We start from the raw sequence: 16,109 nt of genomic DNA on the forward strand, positions 1-16,109 counted from the left end.
TTCTCCTACTTTGTTTTCTCCAGAGGGAAAGAGAGAAACTATCAAACAGACAGACAGGAAAGCTTCCTGTACTCTTGTTCTCACACTCTGTGGTTGACCATCCAAGCTTGCAATCAGTTGGCTTGCCAGCCTGCCAATCAGTCTCTCCTCTCTCTCTCTCTCTCTCTCTCTCTCTCCCTCCCTCTCTCTCTCTCTCTCTCCCTCTCTCTATCCCTCTCTCCTTGTCCATATTTGAGCATTCTAGATTCAGGTAGGTAGCCATGTTGGTCTGACGCAGTTGAAATAAAAAAAATAAAAAATAAAAAGTAGCACCTTATAGACCAACTAAAATTGTTCTGGTATAAGCTTTCGTGTGCATGCACACTTCTTCAGATACACTGAAACAAAAGTCACCAGACCCTTATCTATAGTGGGAGGGTGGAGTGTGGTATTTCTCAAAAGGGTAGTAGGAGATGGGTGATTGGCTCAAACCATACCCATTGCACCCATTTTGTGCATGCACACGAAAGCTTATACCAGAACAAACTTAGTTGGTCTATACGGTGCTGCTTTTAATTTTTTAATTTTTATTTTGACATTTGAGCATTGTTTAGTCCACTTTCCCCCCCATTTGAATTTGACTGGAGCACTCAAGCACATATCTGAATTTGTATATGAGGAGCAACTTCTGTCTTTCTCATTCATACTAGTAGGTCCTCTCTTTTGTGTTTGTCCCTGCCTTCTAACTTTTTGATTCAATTATGCTGCTTAAGTACCGACAGAGCATGTGCACAGGTAGCTGCACATGCACTTTGTTTTTGAGAATCCCTGCCCCCATCAGGAAGTGCACAAAAGCACCAACATCAGGAAATTGTAAATTCTCAGCACACCTCTCTTTTGCACTTTTCTGTTTTTGTGCAAACATGGGGGATCCAAAGGGGGAAAATCCATTCCGAAGCACATTAGAAATAGTTACAAGCATGGCCCTAAAAGAAAGGAAACCAATTGTAAATTGTGTGGAGCAGTTTGGAGCCCGTTTTACTACAGTTTATTTTATTATCCCTGTTATCAGGTAACCCTGAATTTACACGGGGGGATGTGCAGAGATTTGTGTTGTTGAGGGTATTATCATGCAGCCTGTGCAAATTAAATGGGAAGGCAAGCAGCTGCAAACACACAGTAAACTCCAGTGTGGACAAACTTTCTCTCTTTCTCTCTCTCCTCATGGTGCTTAGATTGCTATGGGCCAGATGAAACCACAGAAGGGCAAAATAGGAGGAGGCAAATGGATGAGAGGCCACAAGCCAGGTTGGAAGGCTCCATAAGCCCTAATCCCAACCCCTGCTACAGTGGTGCCTCGCAAGATGAAAAGAATCCGTTCCGCGAGTCTCTTCGTCTTGCGTTTTTTTGTCTTGTGAAGCAAGCCCATTAGCGGCTTAGCAGATTAGCGCTATTAGCGGCTTAGCGGGCTTAGCGGATCAGCTGTTAAGCGGCTTAGCGGATCAGCTGATAAGCGGCTTAGCGGCTTAGGATCAGCTGATAAGCGGCTTAGCGGCTTGGGGAAAAGGGGGGGGAGGAAAAAAAACCTGCAGGAACTCGCAAGACATTTTCGTCTTGCAAAGCAAGCCCATAGGAAATTCGTTTTGCGAAGCACCTCCAAAACGGAAAACCCTTTCGTCTAGCGGGTTTTCCGTCTTGCGAGGCATTCGTCTTGCGGGGCACCACTGTATATGTGAATTCTTGGTCTTGTCTGAACTATATGGCTGTAACACTCTTTCCCTTCAACAGTGGGGAACAATGTATTCCACTCACAGGAGGCATTCAACCCCACAAACAGGTAAGCTCTTTGTTGGCAGAAGCCAACCATTGCCACTCTTGGCTGATGAGCACCACTGACTTGCAGGATCACAGCTCACAAAGTTCCTCTGCCACCCACACAAGGGATAGATACATGCAGCTATTGCAGTCCTTTCATCCCCCATATTGAGCGGGGCAGGGAGCCTGAGCACAGGTGGCTACAAGGCGCCCTCTGTCTCACTCCCTCACAAGCACTTACCGTGCATCCAGGACCAGGGACTATGAGCTCCAGATGCTGACTACTGCTTGATGCTCTCTGTCTGTCTCTCTCAGATGCAGGATCCGTCTCATACTCCGTTCTATGCAGGCCACGAGGGAGAAATACCCCATGACCAACAGCAGGGACTGGGATAATGGAGTTGTTAACTTACTTCCCCCAGGCAGGCTCCTGCACTGTTCCAAGCCCTTGCAAGCTCTTTGACAGACAGTTGTGCAACAGGTGAAGGTGTTTCTGGCATGGAGACCCTGTATCTGCCACCCTGCTGTCTGCCGAGCCGCAGTCCAAGGCACTGGAACCTTGTTGGGCGTCTGCTTGGCAATGTCATCTATGTACCTTTCCCTTTCAGGATCTCCATCGTCCTGGATGCTAATCAATAAAGGCTGTGAGTTTGCCACATGTGGTGTGTCTTCTTTGCGAGGAGGCATTAGATAGGGCTCCCTTGACCCCTCCCTGCAGGATCTAGCTTCAAGAATGGACTGGGAGCCAGGGAGTTTGCTGGGTGCAGGGACAGCGGCCTGTGCACTCAGGTTCCCTGGCCTATGAGGGGGCAGACTGCTCAGGAACATGCAGAGATTATGACAGGGTTTGACTTTGCACTACATACCCAGTGCCATCCAGAAGAACTCCAGTGCAGTTGTTTGTTTCTCAGAGCTGGGTCACACATGCATGTATATCTCTTGACAGCTGTACGCACGCTGATTTGCGGTTCTTAATTAGGCTATATAAAAAAAGGCATCCCTCACATCAAAGATGGGCAATGTAGTGTCATGTGCTTCCCTCTTGTGGTAGAACTAGGAAGAGCTATGCTATAGAAGCAAGGTGCAGTTGCTATAGGGAGGAGCAGGAACCTTGTGATACCTAGCTGAATGTTTGATTCCCTTAAGATGCATGTGGTGCAGGATTGTCACACATGGTGGTGTATACACAGGATTCTTGCCCATAGGAATTTTGTAAAATGTGATGCAGCCCTAAAAGAAGATAAGGCTATTGATGGCTGTGTTCTACCTCCATGGATAGAGGCAGTATGCCTCTGAATGCTGGGAATCACAAGTGGGGAGAGTGCTGTTGCCCTCAGGTCCTGCTTTCCACAGGCATCTGGCTGCCCAGTGTGAATACAGGACGCTGGACCAGATTGGACTTTGGCCTGAACTAGCAGTGCTCTTACAAAGGAAACCTTACAAAGAGCGGCTTTGGGAGCCTTGTGCTTGGAACGTGGCTTCCCCACCCTTGTTCTCAAGCAATTCTATATAAACCACTAAAATAATAACACACAAATCTAAGGGTGCCTCTAGGCACAAAATTTTGTGGGAGGGATTCAAGCCCATACAAATACTTTAGGTTGATACAATCCGCTTCTTTTAAAAACCTGGACTTTTTCCCATTTGGGAAGTGAAGGGGAAATGCATTTTAAAGTACTGGATGACCCGGGGATTAACGGGAACACCCCACAAGCAGATCAGGATGAATGCTCACTGTCGTATAACCAACCTGTAAAAATCAGAATGAATGCTTAGTAAAGACTAGATCTACTCTAACCACCACAAATGCTTTTGCAATCAAATAAGGATGAGTGCTGAATAAACAGGTCCTCTGCAATCAAAAAAGCTCATCTGGAGCAGCCCTGAATGCTAACATACACACGCACTCCCCAAAGACCCAGGGCCATAAAAATGCCTTAACCTATGTTATGAAGACACTCTCCCCATGGACCTCGTGGGGGTGAGTATGACATAGATGGGATGCCACAACAAAAAAGCACGACACTCAGAAGGTGCCAACCTCACCTGTAACAGGGAAGGCTCTCAGCACAGAACATATTGAGTTAATTCTGGCAAGGGGGCGGGGAGTTCAGTATGAAAGGAAGTCATTTAAGGCAGAGGTTTTCAACCTTTTTGAGTCCACGTCTCCCTTGACCTTCTTTCTGATGCACCCCTGTGGGGCTCAGGAGCCCAGTTATGGCACCCTTGCCTGCAGAGCCGGCAGCCTCTCACCCTTTTTCAAACACCCTCCCTTGGGGAGTCTTCCCTCAGCCTCCTCTTGTCTCCCCTCCTTGGGAGTGCTCTGGCAGCTAGTTCTGCTGCCCCTGGTCCCTGAGCTGCTCCCCCCACCCCAAGAGAGATGCCTCCCAGAAGCACCATTTGCCTGCAGAGCTTGTAGCTAGTGCTGCTGTAATAAACAGCTGTGCAAGCCTTTGGGAGGCAGAGACGTGAGAGGCCATCAGAAGGGGAAGAAAGAGGGACAGAGGCCAGTGTTGCCCGTGGCACCCCTGACCATCATTCAAGGCACCCCACGGTGCCCCAGCACACTGGTTGAAAGCCACTGATTTAAGGTCTTATCCACACTTTCTCTTTTCCTGGGAAAAACCACTCTTTAGCACTTGGTCGGAGCAAACAGTAATTCATTCCCCCCCCTTGCCATTTGTTCCAATCTATTGCTAAAGAGCAGTTTTTCCCTTGGAAAAGAGCAGGGCAAGGGAAAACCACTTGGACTTGTGCCTAGAAAGTGTGGGTCTAGCAGAAAACGTCTTGGACCCATGCTAATGAGCCCTAAGTTATCCAAGCCCCAAACTATAAAGCGCATTGAAGTTCAACACTAGCAACTTGCATTTGGTACAGAAACAAACAGGCAGCCAATAAAATCTTCATAATTCATCAATGATGGGAATATTGCAGTGCAGGATTTTTGGATTAGCTGAAGTTTCCAAATTGTCTTCAGATAAACAGGGCTGCATGGTGAGGAATCTTGCCGGTATGCATTCACTTTCTTTGCCACCAAGAGATGTGCAGATTGTTGTGTTTGTAGTATCCTCTGTAATTCCTCAGAATCCCTTATGCACTTCTCCTGAAGAACTTTGACCCTTGTTTTATACAGAATGAGTGACTTTTCCCTGGGCATAGCATCTTACAATCTGCAGAATGTCATTCCTGTTAATATAATTCTTATCTCCTTGCCCTCTGTCTCCTTTTTCCACTCTATCCTTAATCTTCATATTATTCAAGTCCTTGTAGATGGTAATGTTCCAGGCTCCACTGTCAGGAGCACACAGAGCACCATTGCTAAACAATGCACAACACAGTTCAGTTTGGCTTTGTAGTGAATCCCACATGAGGTGTTGTTCACATAACACAGTATCCATCTCAACAACTTGTCTCAAATAGCTGCAGCAGAAAGACAGGGGGGAAATGTATTTTCCCCCCTTTCTTTTATTCTCTTTGTGCTCTGTGGACATTGGGGAGAGGGGACCATGCATTTGATCCTTCACTAATAGGTTTCAAACATGACTATCACCAGGAGAGAAACTGCCATTTATATATACAGCAGGTGATGGGGTTCTGCACTTTAAAATCTTAGCTCCTGTAGCCAGAAAGATGGTTAGAGCAGAGCCTGGGAAACCAGGATTCAAATCCCCAATCAGGACCTTGGGCCAATCATTGTCTCTTAGCCTAACCTCCCTCACAGGGAAGTTGTGGAGATAAAATGGGAAGGAGGAGAACCTTGTAGGCCACCTTGAGCTCCCTGGATAAAAATGTAATCATGCAGATTTCCATGCACTAAGCAAATTTACGTCAGGCATTACTGGGGAAGGGCAAGAGGAGGCATTGGCCCCTCCTTGTCTCCCCCCTTTCGCAATTCCATAGCCTCCAAGATAAAAACAGAGACGTTATTGTGGATTTGACACATTCATAGTTAACACAGCCTGAGCATAACACACCACACCACTACCTTCACGCCCAGGTGTTCTGCGAGAGCCAGTATTCCTTTTCCTTGAAGCAAATATGGAACAACACACCTTCCATATTGCTCGTAATGCAGAAGGCATTAAAAATGTTAGGCCATTTACATGAAATAATTCCTTTGAATGCATACAAATGTTCTCATTTCTCCAACAGTGGCAAATGAGCTTTAAGCAAAGAGATAAACCTTTGTCGAGGCCTGTACACACCAAAGCTAGGAGGCTGGCCCAAGCTGCCACGGCCGAGCCAGGCCACAACCACTGCTCCCTACTAGCTGGCGGTCAGGGTTCCTTCTCTGCCTTGGAGCTCTCAAGCTGCAGGTCTGTCTGTCTGAGTCTGAACCTGACAGCCCTGTGGAAGCCAAAGTTAATGGCCTCCTTGTTCTACTGCTGGCAGGTGAAGTCTTTCTTGTTCCAACAGGCTTTGAGAACTGTTTTTAAGGAAAGGGCTGGTGCTGTGATGTTTTTATTGTAATTATCTGTTCGTTTTAATAGATGTATTGTGTGTATGTGTGTTACATTTTTTTTTTTAATGACTGCTTTTTTCCTGTTTTTAGCTGTCTCTGTTTTAGCTGCAAGCTGTCTCGAGTCCCTGTCAGGGGAAAGGATGGGATATAAATCTGATGATGATGATGATGATGATGGCAGGGCCAGTCATAAAATAAATGGCACCACAGGCAAGGAGCATCTTTGATGCTCCCTCCATTTCTTCCACTTCTTAATGCCTTATTTTTTAATAGAATTTATAGTCCATTTCCTGTCTTCTGCGCAATTTACATGCATGATTTATCCCTGTCACATCAGATGATAAATTTGCACACTCTGATCTGTACCATGTGAACTGTTTCTGATATTTGTTTTGCCTCTTGAGTGGATTGTTGAGTAGACTGTCCATGTAAAGTCTCTCTAAAAGTGCAGGTCATGGTTTAATAACTATTCAGCATCTCAAAAAGAGGGTGGAAGATAAGGTTAGAAAATGAGTTAAGCAGGTTTTCTGAAGGGGTGGCTCTCTGTACCCGTACCCACCCCCCGCTGTCCCTCTAGATTGAAGCTGATGCATCTGAGTCTCGAATAAGAAAGTGGATCCAGGAGTCTTTGTTGCTTGTGATCCATGAATCTCCGTTTTGATGATTAAGACTCTGGGAGAAGATCTTTTGCCTCCTGAGTAATCAGCAACCCTTCCAGGAATCTAATGGACACCCATCATTCCTACTTCCCTCTTGTCTAAAACTGAGTCCCCCTAACTTTGCTCTTGGGGCCTCATTTCCACCCACGCTCATCCACAGGAGATACAAAGATCCCAGGGTCCCAAGAACTGTTGCGCTGAATGAGAGGCAATCCATACTGTCATCCTGGCTCTGGAGGAAGTGGCTTCTGTAACGTGACAGGCAGGCTGTCAGGAAGGATTTATCAAATTGGCCCTCCCCAATCCTGCTGAAGCAAGCACGTGGATCAGAGCCAGGAGCCATTTGAGAGATATCAGGGATGGGAGGAAGCTTAATCCTTCCTGACAGCTCCCTGGAATGCACCAAGCCCTGGGCAAGAAATCCAAGAGAGACTATTTATTCCCTTAAAATGTGTAAAGGATTCAGCTTCCTGCTATATTATCATGACATGTTCTCTGGAGAGAAGACAAAATAATCACCTGAGGAGCCTAGAGACCTGATAGGGCAAAGTACATGGAATAACGGAACACCAACAGGAGAATGGTCCCAAAACGCCTTCAGATCTGAGCTCTTCCGCAGTGTAGCAAGCGATTGTCCCATTTGCCCTCTGGCTGAGACCATTTTGAAAGGTTAATTTAAAAAGGGCTTCTGCTTTAGGAAAGGTGTGAAATGTGCAAGCCTAAGAGGGGTTGTCACTGCATTTTCTCCTTACTTCAGACCACGGGTATGTCCTTGAGGAAATCTACTAGAGCTATATAATCAGGCATCTCCTCAGCTTCCTTCCCTCTCTTCAGCCCAAAGTACACGTTGCAGGAAGAAGGGTGATAGGCACCCCTGTCATGTATATTGGGGAGAATGCATGTGACATTACAGGTCTGTACTTCCCACCCCCTTCCCCATAAGTGGCAGCTAATGAAGTGGAATGTGAAGTGGAGAAATATGTGGTGGTGTTGCATCACTTTAATTGAAAAAAAACCATCACATTACATCTGTGAGATATAATGTGAGATTTTTGGACCTGAGCTCCTGGCCACTTTTGCTACTGTATGCTTCATATCAATGGTTTCTTCAGTCAATATTGATGTAATGTTTGTTCACAGGCTCCGCCATTTTTTGAACCTACGGAGCTTGCAGTTTTTCTCAAGAAGCTGACTTAACTCCTCTGGAGTGCTACTATTGATTTACAGCAGCGTTGCTGTTGATAGACAGTGTGAAGTTCTTTCAAACCTATAATGGCACTGTAGATGGGAAAGCATTCCTGGAACATCTAATTCAACAGTCAGTCTGTGAGCATTTAGGAAAAGGATGCTGTGATTACCAAGACCCAGCATGGGTTTCTCAAAAATAAGTCATGCCAGACCAATCTGATTTCTTTTTTTGATGGAATTACAAACTTGGTGGATCAGGGAAATGCTGTGGACATAGTGTATCTTGATTTCAGTAAGGCTTTTGACAAAGTCCCCCATGATATTCTCATGTGGAAGCTGGTGAAATGTGGTTTGAAAGAGGTAACTGTTAGGTGGATTTTTAGCTTTTGCTATCTTTCATTTTCCTTCCTCCCATTGAAATGGAGGGAAGCTGTTCCTCCTTGAAACACTAAAACAAAATAGTATGCCGCAGATGATAATGATTCCTTATTTCCTACCGCAAGGGGCTTCTCAGGACAACCCTCTGCATTTGCCAACAGTCTCAGCCAGCAACACCAGGGGAGATGGTGTGTATTTGCCCTATCTACTCCTACTCCATCGTCTCCAAACATTGAATTGATTAGGCAGCAGTCTATCCCTTTTGAGTATTTCCCGCCATTGCTGAAGCTTGAAGAGCCTTTTTATGTAGGGAACTTTGAACTGGGCCTGGAAATGCACTGGTGGTTGGTGCAGAATCAGTGTCATATGCTCTCAACTTCCGCACCAATAGAAGTCTCTACACTGTCTTCAGGGGCGTGCTTTTGCTTGCCTTTGGATAGTACACATTCATTCAGGAGCCTTTGAAAACAATAGTAGCTGAAGATTTCTTAAAGTCTTTCAGAGACGTGAAAAGATTCAGGGCAAGCTGCCAAAAGGGGGTGAGATTTAAAATTGGAAATCATTGACCTTGTTGTGGGAGTCAACACAGACATTTAGTTTCCCTGTGTACTGTGGATTCCAATCTTCTGAAGATGTTGTAACTTTCAACATGCCCTTAGTTAAACTGAGCAAACATAAAGTATTTGAGAATCAAATCCTCTCCTCTTCCAACATCTTATTGCAGACCTTTGGATTCCAGGTCTCTTGTGAAGCCAGACTGAAGGGAGGAATTACCTATATTTATTTTATCCTGTTTTTCAGACAAAATTGTCCCCCAAAACAGTTCACATCAAAGGCGGGGGGGGGAGAGGTGTAAACTAATGAATACTTCTGGAACTCTCATATTGAGTCGTAGTGAGTTAATAATACAGGCTGAAACTATGTTGTTAATAAGAGCTAGGTGTCTATGAGCTGCGGCATCCAGAATCGAGGACTCAGCTTGGTACAGAATTCAAATTAACCACATAGAGGTCGTCTATTGAGTAATAAATAATGTAATCCTGCCGCAAGTGACCTTGCTATTTGGTTTTATTCTGCAAATCATTTTCTCATCTGTAAAATAGTTGCAAACCTCAATACTTGCTTCCCTTGGGATTGATCTGGAAGTTGCTATCGGTGCAAAATGCTGCAGCCAGGTTGCTGAGTGGAGGTGCACACATATTACACCTCCGCTGAGAGAACTGCACTGGCTGGCAATCACCTACCAGGCCACATTCAAGGTTTTGTTGTTAACATATAAAGCTCTGACCAAGCTTAGGACCACCTGCCCTTGTATGGACCTGTAAGATCACTTACTGTAGATCGTCTCGGGAAATTCTACTTATGGTACCACATACTGAAAAATATCACAGGACAGTGATCCCCAAACAGGCATTTTCTGCGATTGCTCCTGTATTATAGTATTTCCTCTCTGAAAATGCCTTAATAGCTATTTGTCTTTCCACACTGGATATGCTGGCGAATATCCAACATCCATATGTTGGTGCATATGCATTTTGTTGCTAAAGAATTGGCAGCAATGAAGTCTGGAAAAACAGAGGAGGGCAACAGTTCCTGGCTCTTTCAGGCAAGTTGCATATATTTTAAGGGATCCACTCATTGTGCCTACATATTTTCTGAAGACCTCAGCACATTTGTTTATTTGGACTATATGCAGGAAGGCAGGTCAGAGCTGTGTTTGTTCACCATCATATTTCTGACTTTCCGTTCGTTTAAATTGACTATTTGTAAGGTTATTCGGAATGTTGACGTCTTGTGCCTTCATTTGCTGTATCTGGATCATTTCTTTATCGGGCAGTTGTCAAACCCCTTCCACCTCTTTGCATGCTGAGCTGCAAGAAAGCTTTCCATTTTGAACGGGAGAAAGTTACAGATTCCAATGCAAGGCCAAAGTGGGAATAAAGCCTCCATGTAACCACTGACCTGAGGGCCTAAATGCAATTAAGTTATTAAATTGAGAAAAGCTTAATTAATGTTAGCAATAAAACAGAATGCCAAGAGCGTGGACTGAGTGGGAAAGAGCTGCTGGAGGACTGAAGCTCACGTGCCTCTTGAGAAATGAAGGAAGGAGCAGCCTGTGCAAGCAGCAGCTGAAATTGTAGCAGCGGTGCTGCAAGCTGCTCGTTTTTTTTATGACAGGCCATAGCACATAAACATGGAGATGTGGCATTTCCCAGCCACACTGCCAATATATGGACCTTTGAGAACGGGGAAGCGCTATATCCTCCTTCATAAATAGAGAAGGTGAGACAGGCAAGTTCCTGACTCAGCAGCGGGGTGGGGGGGAGGCTTACGTGAAGGCCTGGACAATGTAGAAGCTGGAAGGTGAGATGCATAGCAAGGAGGCTGGAGCCGTGGCTGATGGCAGTGGGGTGAAGTATTTCCAAGATGGGGGGTTGCACCCTCCACTAATGAGGAGCAGAATATACTGCTGTTTTCAGTAGAAGTCATATTTCCTCTCCCTCAGGCACACTTCTAGTTAGGCCTGTGATTAAATAGACCTTGCGCTAACAATATCTCTCTCTCCCCCCCCCCCATCTCTCCCTGTGGTAATTTCCCAAAGCCCTTTCCCTTCAAATGCTCACTTACATTGGATAAATGATTTTTCAAGTGCCGTTTCTCACCTGAGGACAGCAGAAAAGGCCTCGAGCTCTCTGAAGGGAAAGAGGCGCAGAGATTCTTTTTCCCCATCAGAGTCACTGGCTAAGATGAAGTGGATTGTAAAGGAAAACGTTCTCTAGCAGTAATTGAACATAAATCCTTTACAGGTAATACATAAACCATGAAAAATTATCACCAATTACCTAGATTTAATCTGGACCTGGCTTGGAAAATCCCTGTGGGTTTCTCGTGCTTAAAAATGTCCAGATGCAGACAGCGAGCCTCCTTCTGTCCCAGACTCTCAGGGCTGCCTCTCTCTCTCTTTCCTTTTGCGCTACAGCTCTCTCCTGGGTCTGAGGATGATGAGGGACATGACAGTGCCAGCCGAGAAAACCTGGGCCGGATCCAGTTTAGTGTTGGCTACAATTTCCAGGAATCCACCCTAACTGTCAAAATATTGAAAGCTCAAGAGCTACCAGCCAAGGATTTCAGTGGCACAAGTGACCCTTTCGTCAAAATTTACCTCCTACCAGATAAAAAAAATAAGCTGGAGACAAAGGTGAAAAGGAAGAATTTAAACCCACATTGGAATGAGACCTTTCTCTTTGAAGGTATGTAAAATGGTCCAGGTTTAGGGTGCTGGTTATGGAGGCCAAGAATTTGCTCTGGCTTCAGGCAAGTTACTTAACAAATCTTCCGCATGCCTCAGTTCTGTTCCTGTTACATGTGGTCATGTTTTCCTTCAATGTCTGATTTCAAGGGCAAGCAATGTTAGTGGTGGCATAGAGCAAAAATGCAGTTGTGCAGAATACAGTACTTGTAGCCAAACAGGAAAAGAGGATAACAGAGCACTAACCCATTTAATCCAGTGCCAGTCTTCTCCTGCAAACAGCTGGGGTCAGTTATCACACTTCACATAATAGGCTAGAAATACTTCAGCACGTCTGCAGCTGCACATAGAGACTGTTACATTTGAAAGCCACTCATTATGCAAAGAGTCGTCACACTCATGTCACAGAGGCTTCCAAGAACACAGTACTGACATGAAGATTCTCCACTTGGTCAGGGTAGTCTATATGAAGAGTAACCTCCAAACGCCATCACATGAAGGCATCGCCACTGGTAATATGAAGCCGTGTACATATTCTGGGAATAGGCACCATCTACAGTGATACCAGATTAGCGTCACTTCCCATGTTGCATTTTATTCATGGATATGCATCTGAAACTATGGTCCTTTCCCAAAAATTATAATGTGGCAGAGATTATATATGTGACTATGTATGAATGGGACAAGGACATGTCCCAGACTGTGGGAGCAACTTAAAATTCATCTCTGCAAGAGTTATAAATCCTTCCTGCATGTGATTTTTGACATGAAAGCATCTTGTGGGCGCACTCTTATCAGGTAGTATGAAAATGCCTGGGATGAGGGGCATTGCAATACATTTTCCTCTCCTCAATGCATCTTTAAGGTGCCCTCTTTCACATGAATAAACCAGGAAGCAGTTTTAAGCAAACAGTCATTTTGACAAATGATGACTTTCAGGCTGCACCAGTTCCTTGCACTGTTTTAAGATCACACAAGAATGAGAGGATGCAGACATACCCTAAAGAAAATTGTGATCTGTCAAGTATGGCATCAAGTCATACCATGGTCTATCTATTCCATGGGGCCAGTTTGTGCCACATAACATATCATTCTTCTGCTTTATCTACTGTCTTGCTTCCTGCCAAATCAGATCGTGCCCTTAGTCCATCACATTTAATACTCGACCTCAGGGGAATGGCCAGAGCCTTACGCTACCAGAGAGAGGCCAAAAACCTTCACTAGTGATCTAAGTGCAGTGATGGATAAGGCTGGGATTCCTTCCTGGCCCTTATAGCAGCCAGCCAGTTCCCTGAAGCATTAGGTTTGATTGATGAAGTTGGATTACTACTCACTCATCTGGAATACCTACAAATGTTATTCAAGGCTGCAAGATTGCCCAGAAGCATGGGTTCCTTCACCCATGTATGGCCTGGGCCAGTCATGACCACTTCTCCATTGGCAACCTGAATACAGTGATAGATGCTAATGTGGAAAAAACCTGTGCATGCAGCAGAATAACCATTTTCACTTGCATCTAGGCTTAACGTTGAGGCTCCCTTTACTGTGGTTGCCTGCATGTCGTCTCTCATCTTTTCTTCCACTCCTTTTGCTTTTGGCAGGTTTCCCATATGAGAAAGTGGTTCAGCGGGTGCTCTATCTACAGGTTCTGGATTATGATCGGTTCAGTCGTAACGATCCCATTGGGGAGGTGTCCATTCCCCTCAACAAAGTGGACTTGACCCAGATGCAGACATTCTGGAAAGAACTAAAGCCCTGCAGTGATGGGAGTGTAAGATCCTTGCTTTGTTTTGAAACAGGGGGCTGATCCAGAATATCCAAGGTTGGCTCAGGGCATGCATGCATTGGGGGCTGGCCATATATTATTCCTAATTCCATGCGGAATGAGGAAAGCTGGCTAGATCCTGAACAGTGTTGGGGTGATTTCTGTTCAAAGTTTACAGTGGGGAATCGGGGGCGGGGGGTGATGTTACATAATAATTCCTCTATCTCTGCTAACTCTTCTCTGCAGGGAAGCCGAGGAGAGCTTCTCCTGTCACTTTGCTACAACCCTTCAGCTAACTCCATTGTTGTGAACATTATCAAAGCTCGGAATCTTAAAGCCATGGACATCGGGGGAACATCAGGTATGGGGTTCCGTAGCAGCTCTTCTTACGCAGTGGCAAATAGTCTTAGATTTAAAGCTCTTACTTACTTTGCCAAACCTTTATTAGGCGTTACAAATATGGGCCATCATAAAACATCCATATGGTCTGGCACATTCAAATTACATCCTCAATGTCTATTGTTTCTCGGGATGTTTAAGTATCTTCCCTTGACAAAAGCTGAGGGGAAAACGTTCAGTCAGGCTAACATAAAGGCCCTGCGTTGGACTGGATTTATTAATTTTGAAATATAAGTGATCCTGTTGTCTGTTGTATTTAATCCCTAGAACTTGGGGGAGCAATTTTTATTTACAGCTGATTCAATGCTTTGTATTTCAATGACCCCTAATCTGGTTTGAATATTGCAATAAATATATTGCTCACCTGAATTATACAAGAGTTCCAAGTCAATACCAGCAGATCTAATGTTGCTATGTAAGAATTGGAACCATCTGGATTTATAAGAGTCCTTATGTAAGTCAGAAAGCAGACTTGAAGGTTGTCAACGAAAATGGCAATGCAACCAGTATTTTATAGTGCTAGGCCGCATCCAATATTCCATCGTGTGTATACCTAGTTCTGCACACATCGTCTCATACTTGATTGAACTTGGGAGCCCCAGGATATGTCTCAAGAAACTTGAGTGTATCTTATCTAAATCACTTTTATATGCTTGTATTTGTATTGGGATCCCAAAAAGTAGCTGGGACAACACTTTAGGTAAAAGACTTAAAGCAAACCACCAATGACCATTTCCTTAGAGTTCTGTGCACTTACTGGTTTCAAGTAAACCTGGCGAGAATCAGAAGCTATTTGATTTTCAGGTGTTGTTTGCTTGCTTGCTTGCTTGCTTGCTTGCTTGGGGTCTCCTCCCAAAGGAGCCTGTCATGTGTTATGCCCATCATCCCCAGCTGACAGAGAGTGAAAGAACAAATGCCTTCAAACTGACCTGCCTCACCTTCTGAGTAGAGAAGCTAGCATAGCCTACTTGACAAAAAACCAAGACAATGTGCAGATTAATATCTTTATTGAATTTCTTCTGATCAATGCTAGAAGATTTATAGAGCTGTGGTTCTTAAACTGAGGTATACTTTTAAGTGACCCTTGATCCTACAATGGAAATAACAGAGCATGCTACTGAAGAGAGAGTTTCTGTCTGATGCTGAAAGGGCAACTCACATTTCAGTTTCATTTCTATATGTTAAACAGAAAAGTCCTTTATCTTTTGTGTGCTCCATGTGATGGAGCCACCTTGCTGAAGCTAAGCAGCTCTGGGCCTGGCCAAGGCACGGGTGGGAGGCTCTCTGAGAGCTCAGTGAGAAAAAAATTGTAGAATATTAGTGCAAACGGCTGCAGTGGGATGGTAATATGGGGCCTGAATGTGGCCCTCCAGGCCTCTCTTGTCTGGCCCTTGGGACTCTCTCGAGGCCACCACCTCACCTCAGACCAGTCCTCCTATGTACCTTTCCTTGAGAGTTTTTGCCTGGCTGGGATGTGCCCTTGATCTTTAATAATGCCTCTTGCTTGGATGCAGTGGCGTAGCGTGGGGGGTGCAGGGGGGGCCGGGCGCAACATCTGGGGGTTAGGGGGCACAAATCCACGGGTTAGGGGGCGCAAATTACTTGCCTTGCCCCGGGTGCTGACAACCCACGCTACGCCACTGCTTGGATGGATGGATGGATGGATGGATGGATGGATAGATGGATGATAGGGGTGTGCGAGTAAGTACAGAAACTACTGTACTGTACAGAAGTAAAAATTGTATTCATTGCTTTGCCCAATTTTGCATCTGACTTCCCTGCCCCTCAGCCATACACATAGGTCCCCTTCAGGCATGCATATGTCTTTGTTAAGTCCTGGCCAGTGTACAAAAAGTGAAGTTTTATTTGGAAATCTGCCAAATACTTTCCTTACAGTGGGCATAAAGACAGACAATGGAGTGGCCTTGGAAGAGCAGGTACATCAGAATAGCAGTGCACATACCATTAGGTTTAAAAACTACTAGAAGTTTCTTTGTTCTATAATGGGATCGGTATTTCCCCTATTATGGTCTGTACCAGAAGGACAAACTGCTTTCATCCTTTTTGCAGCTTGTAATGGGGGAAATATAAACATATTACTTTCTTGATTTCTTTTACATTTTTTTAGTTCTAGGGTGGTATGCCTCCACAAGTGTGTAACACTGTGCAATGTAATAAAATGTTATCACAAGGTAATGTGATTGAATTGTTTTA

At 44.8% G+C, this 16,109-nt stretch overlaps 1 protein-coding gene and 1 long non-coding RNA gene across 5 annotated transcripts in view; one reads left to right on the forward strand and one right to left on the reverse strand.

Moving 5' to 3' along the window:
* The window catches only part of SYT7 (synaptotagmin 7), a 232,915-nt gene that overhangs the window by 200,476 nt on the left and 16,330 nt on the right, over positions 1–16,109 (forward strand). For all 4 annotated transcript variants that reach the window (XM_082220936.1, XM_082220939.1, XM_082220937.1 and 1 more), the window contains 3 exons: positions 11,462–11,732; positions 13,333–13,502; positions 13,743–13,857. In XM_082220936.1, coding sequence (XP_082077062.1) covers positions 11,462–11,732; positions 13,333–13,502; positions 13,743–13,857 — 556 coding nt within the window. The remainder of the gene's footprint in view (positions 1–11,461; positions 11,733–13,332; positions 13,503–13,742; positions 13,858–16,109) is intronic.
* LOC309532052 lies at positions 9,532–11,454 on the reverse strand. The gene is made up of 2 exons (XR_014219557.1): positions 11,325–11,454; positions 9,532–10,451 (listed from the first exon to the last, which is right to left on the reverse strand). It is a non-coding gene; the product is annotated as an uncharacterized lncRNA (long non-coding RNA).

The sequence above is a fragment of the Podarcis vaucheri genome (assembly GCF_965113315.1).
Source record: "Podarcis vaucheri genome assembly, chromosome: 1".
In the NCBI taxonomy this organism is placed as follows: domain Eukaryota; kingdom Metazoa; phylum Chordata; class Lepidosauria; order Squamata; family Lacertidae; genus Podarcis; species Podarcis vaucheri.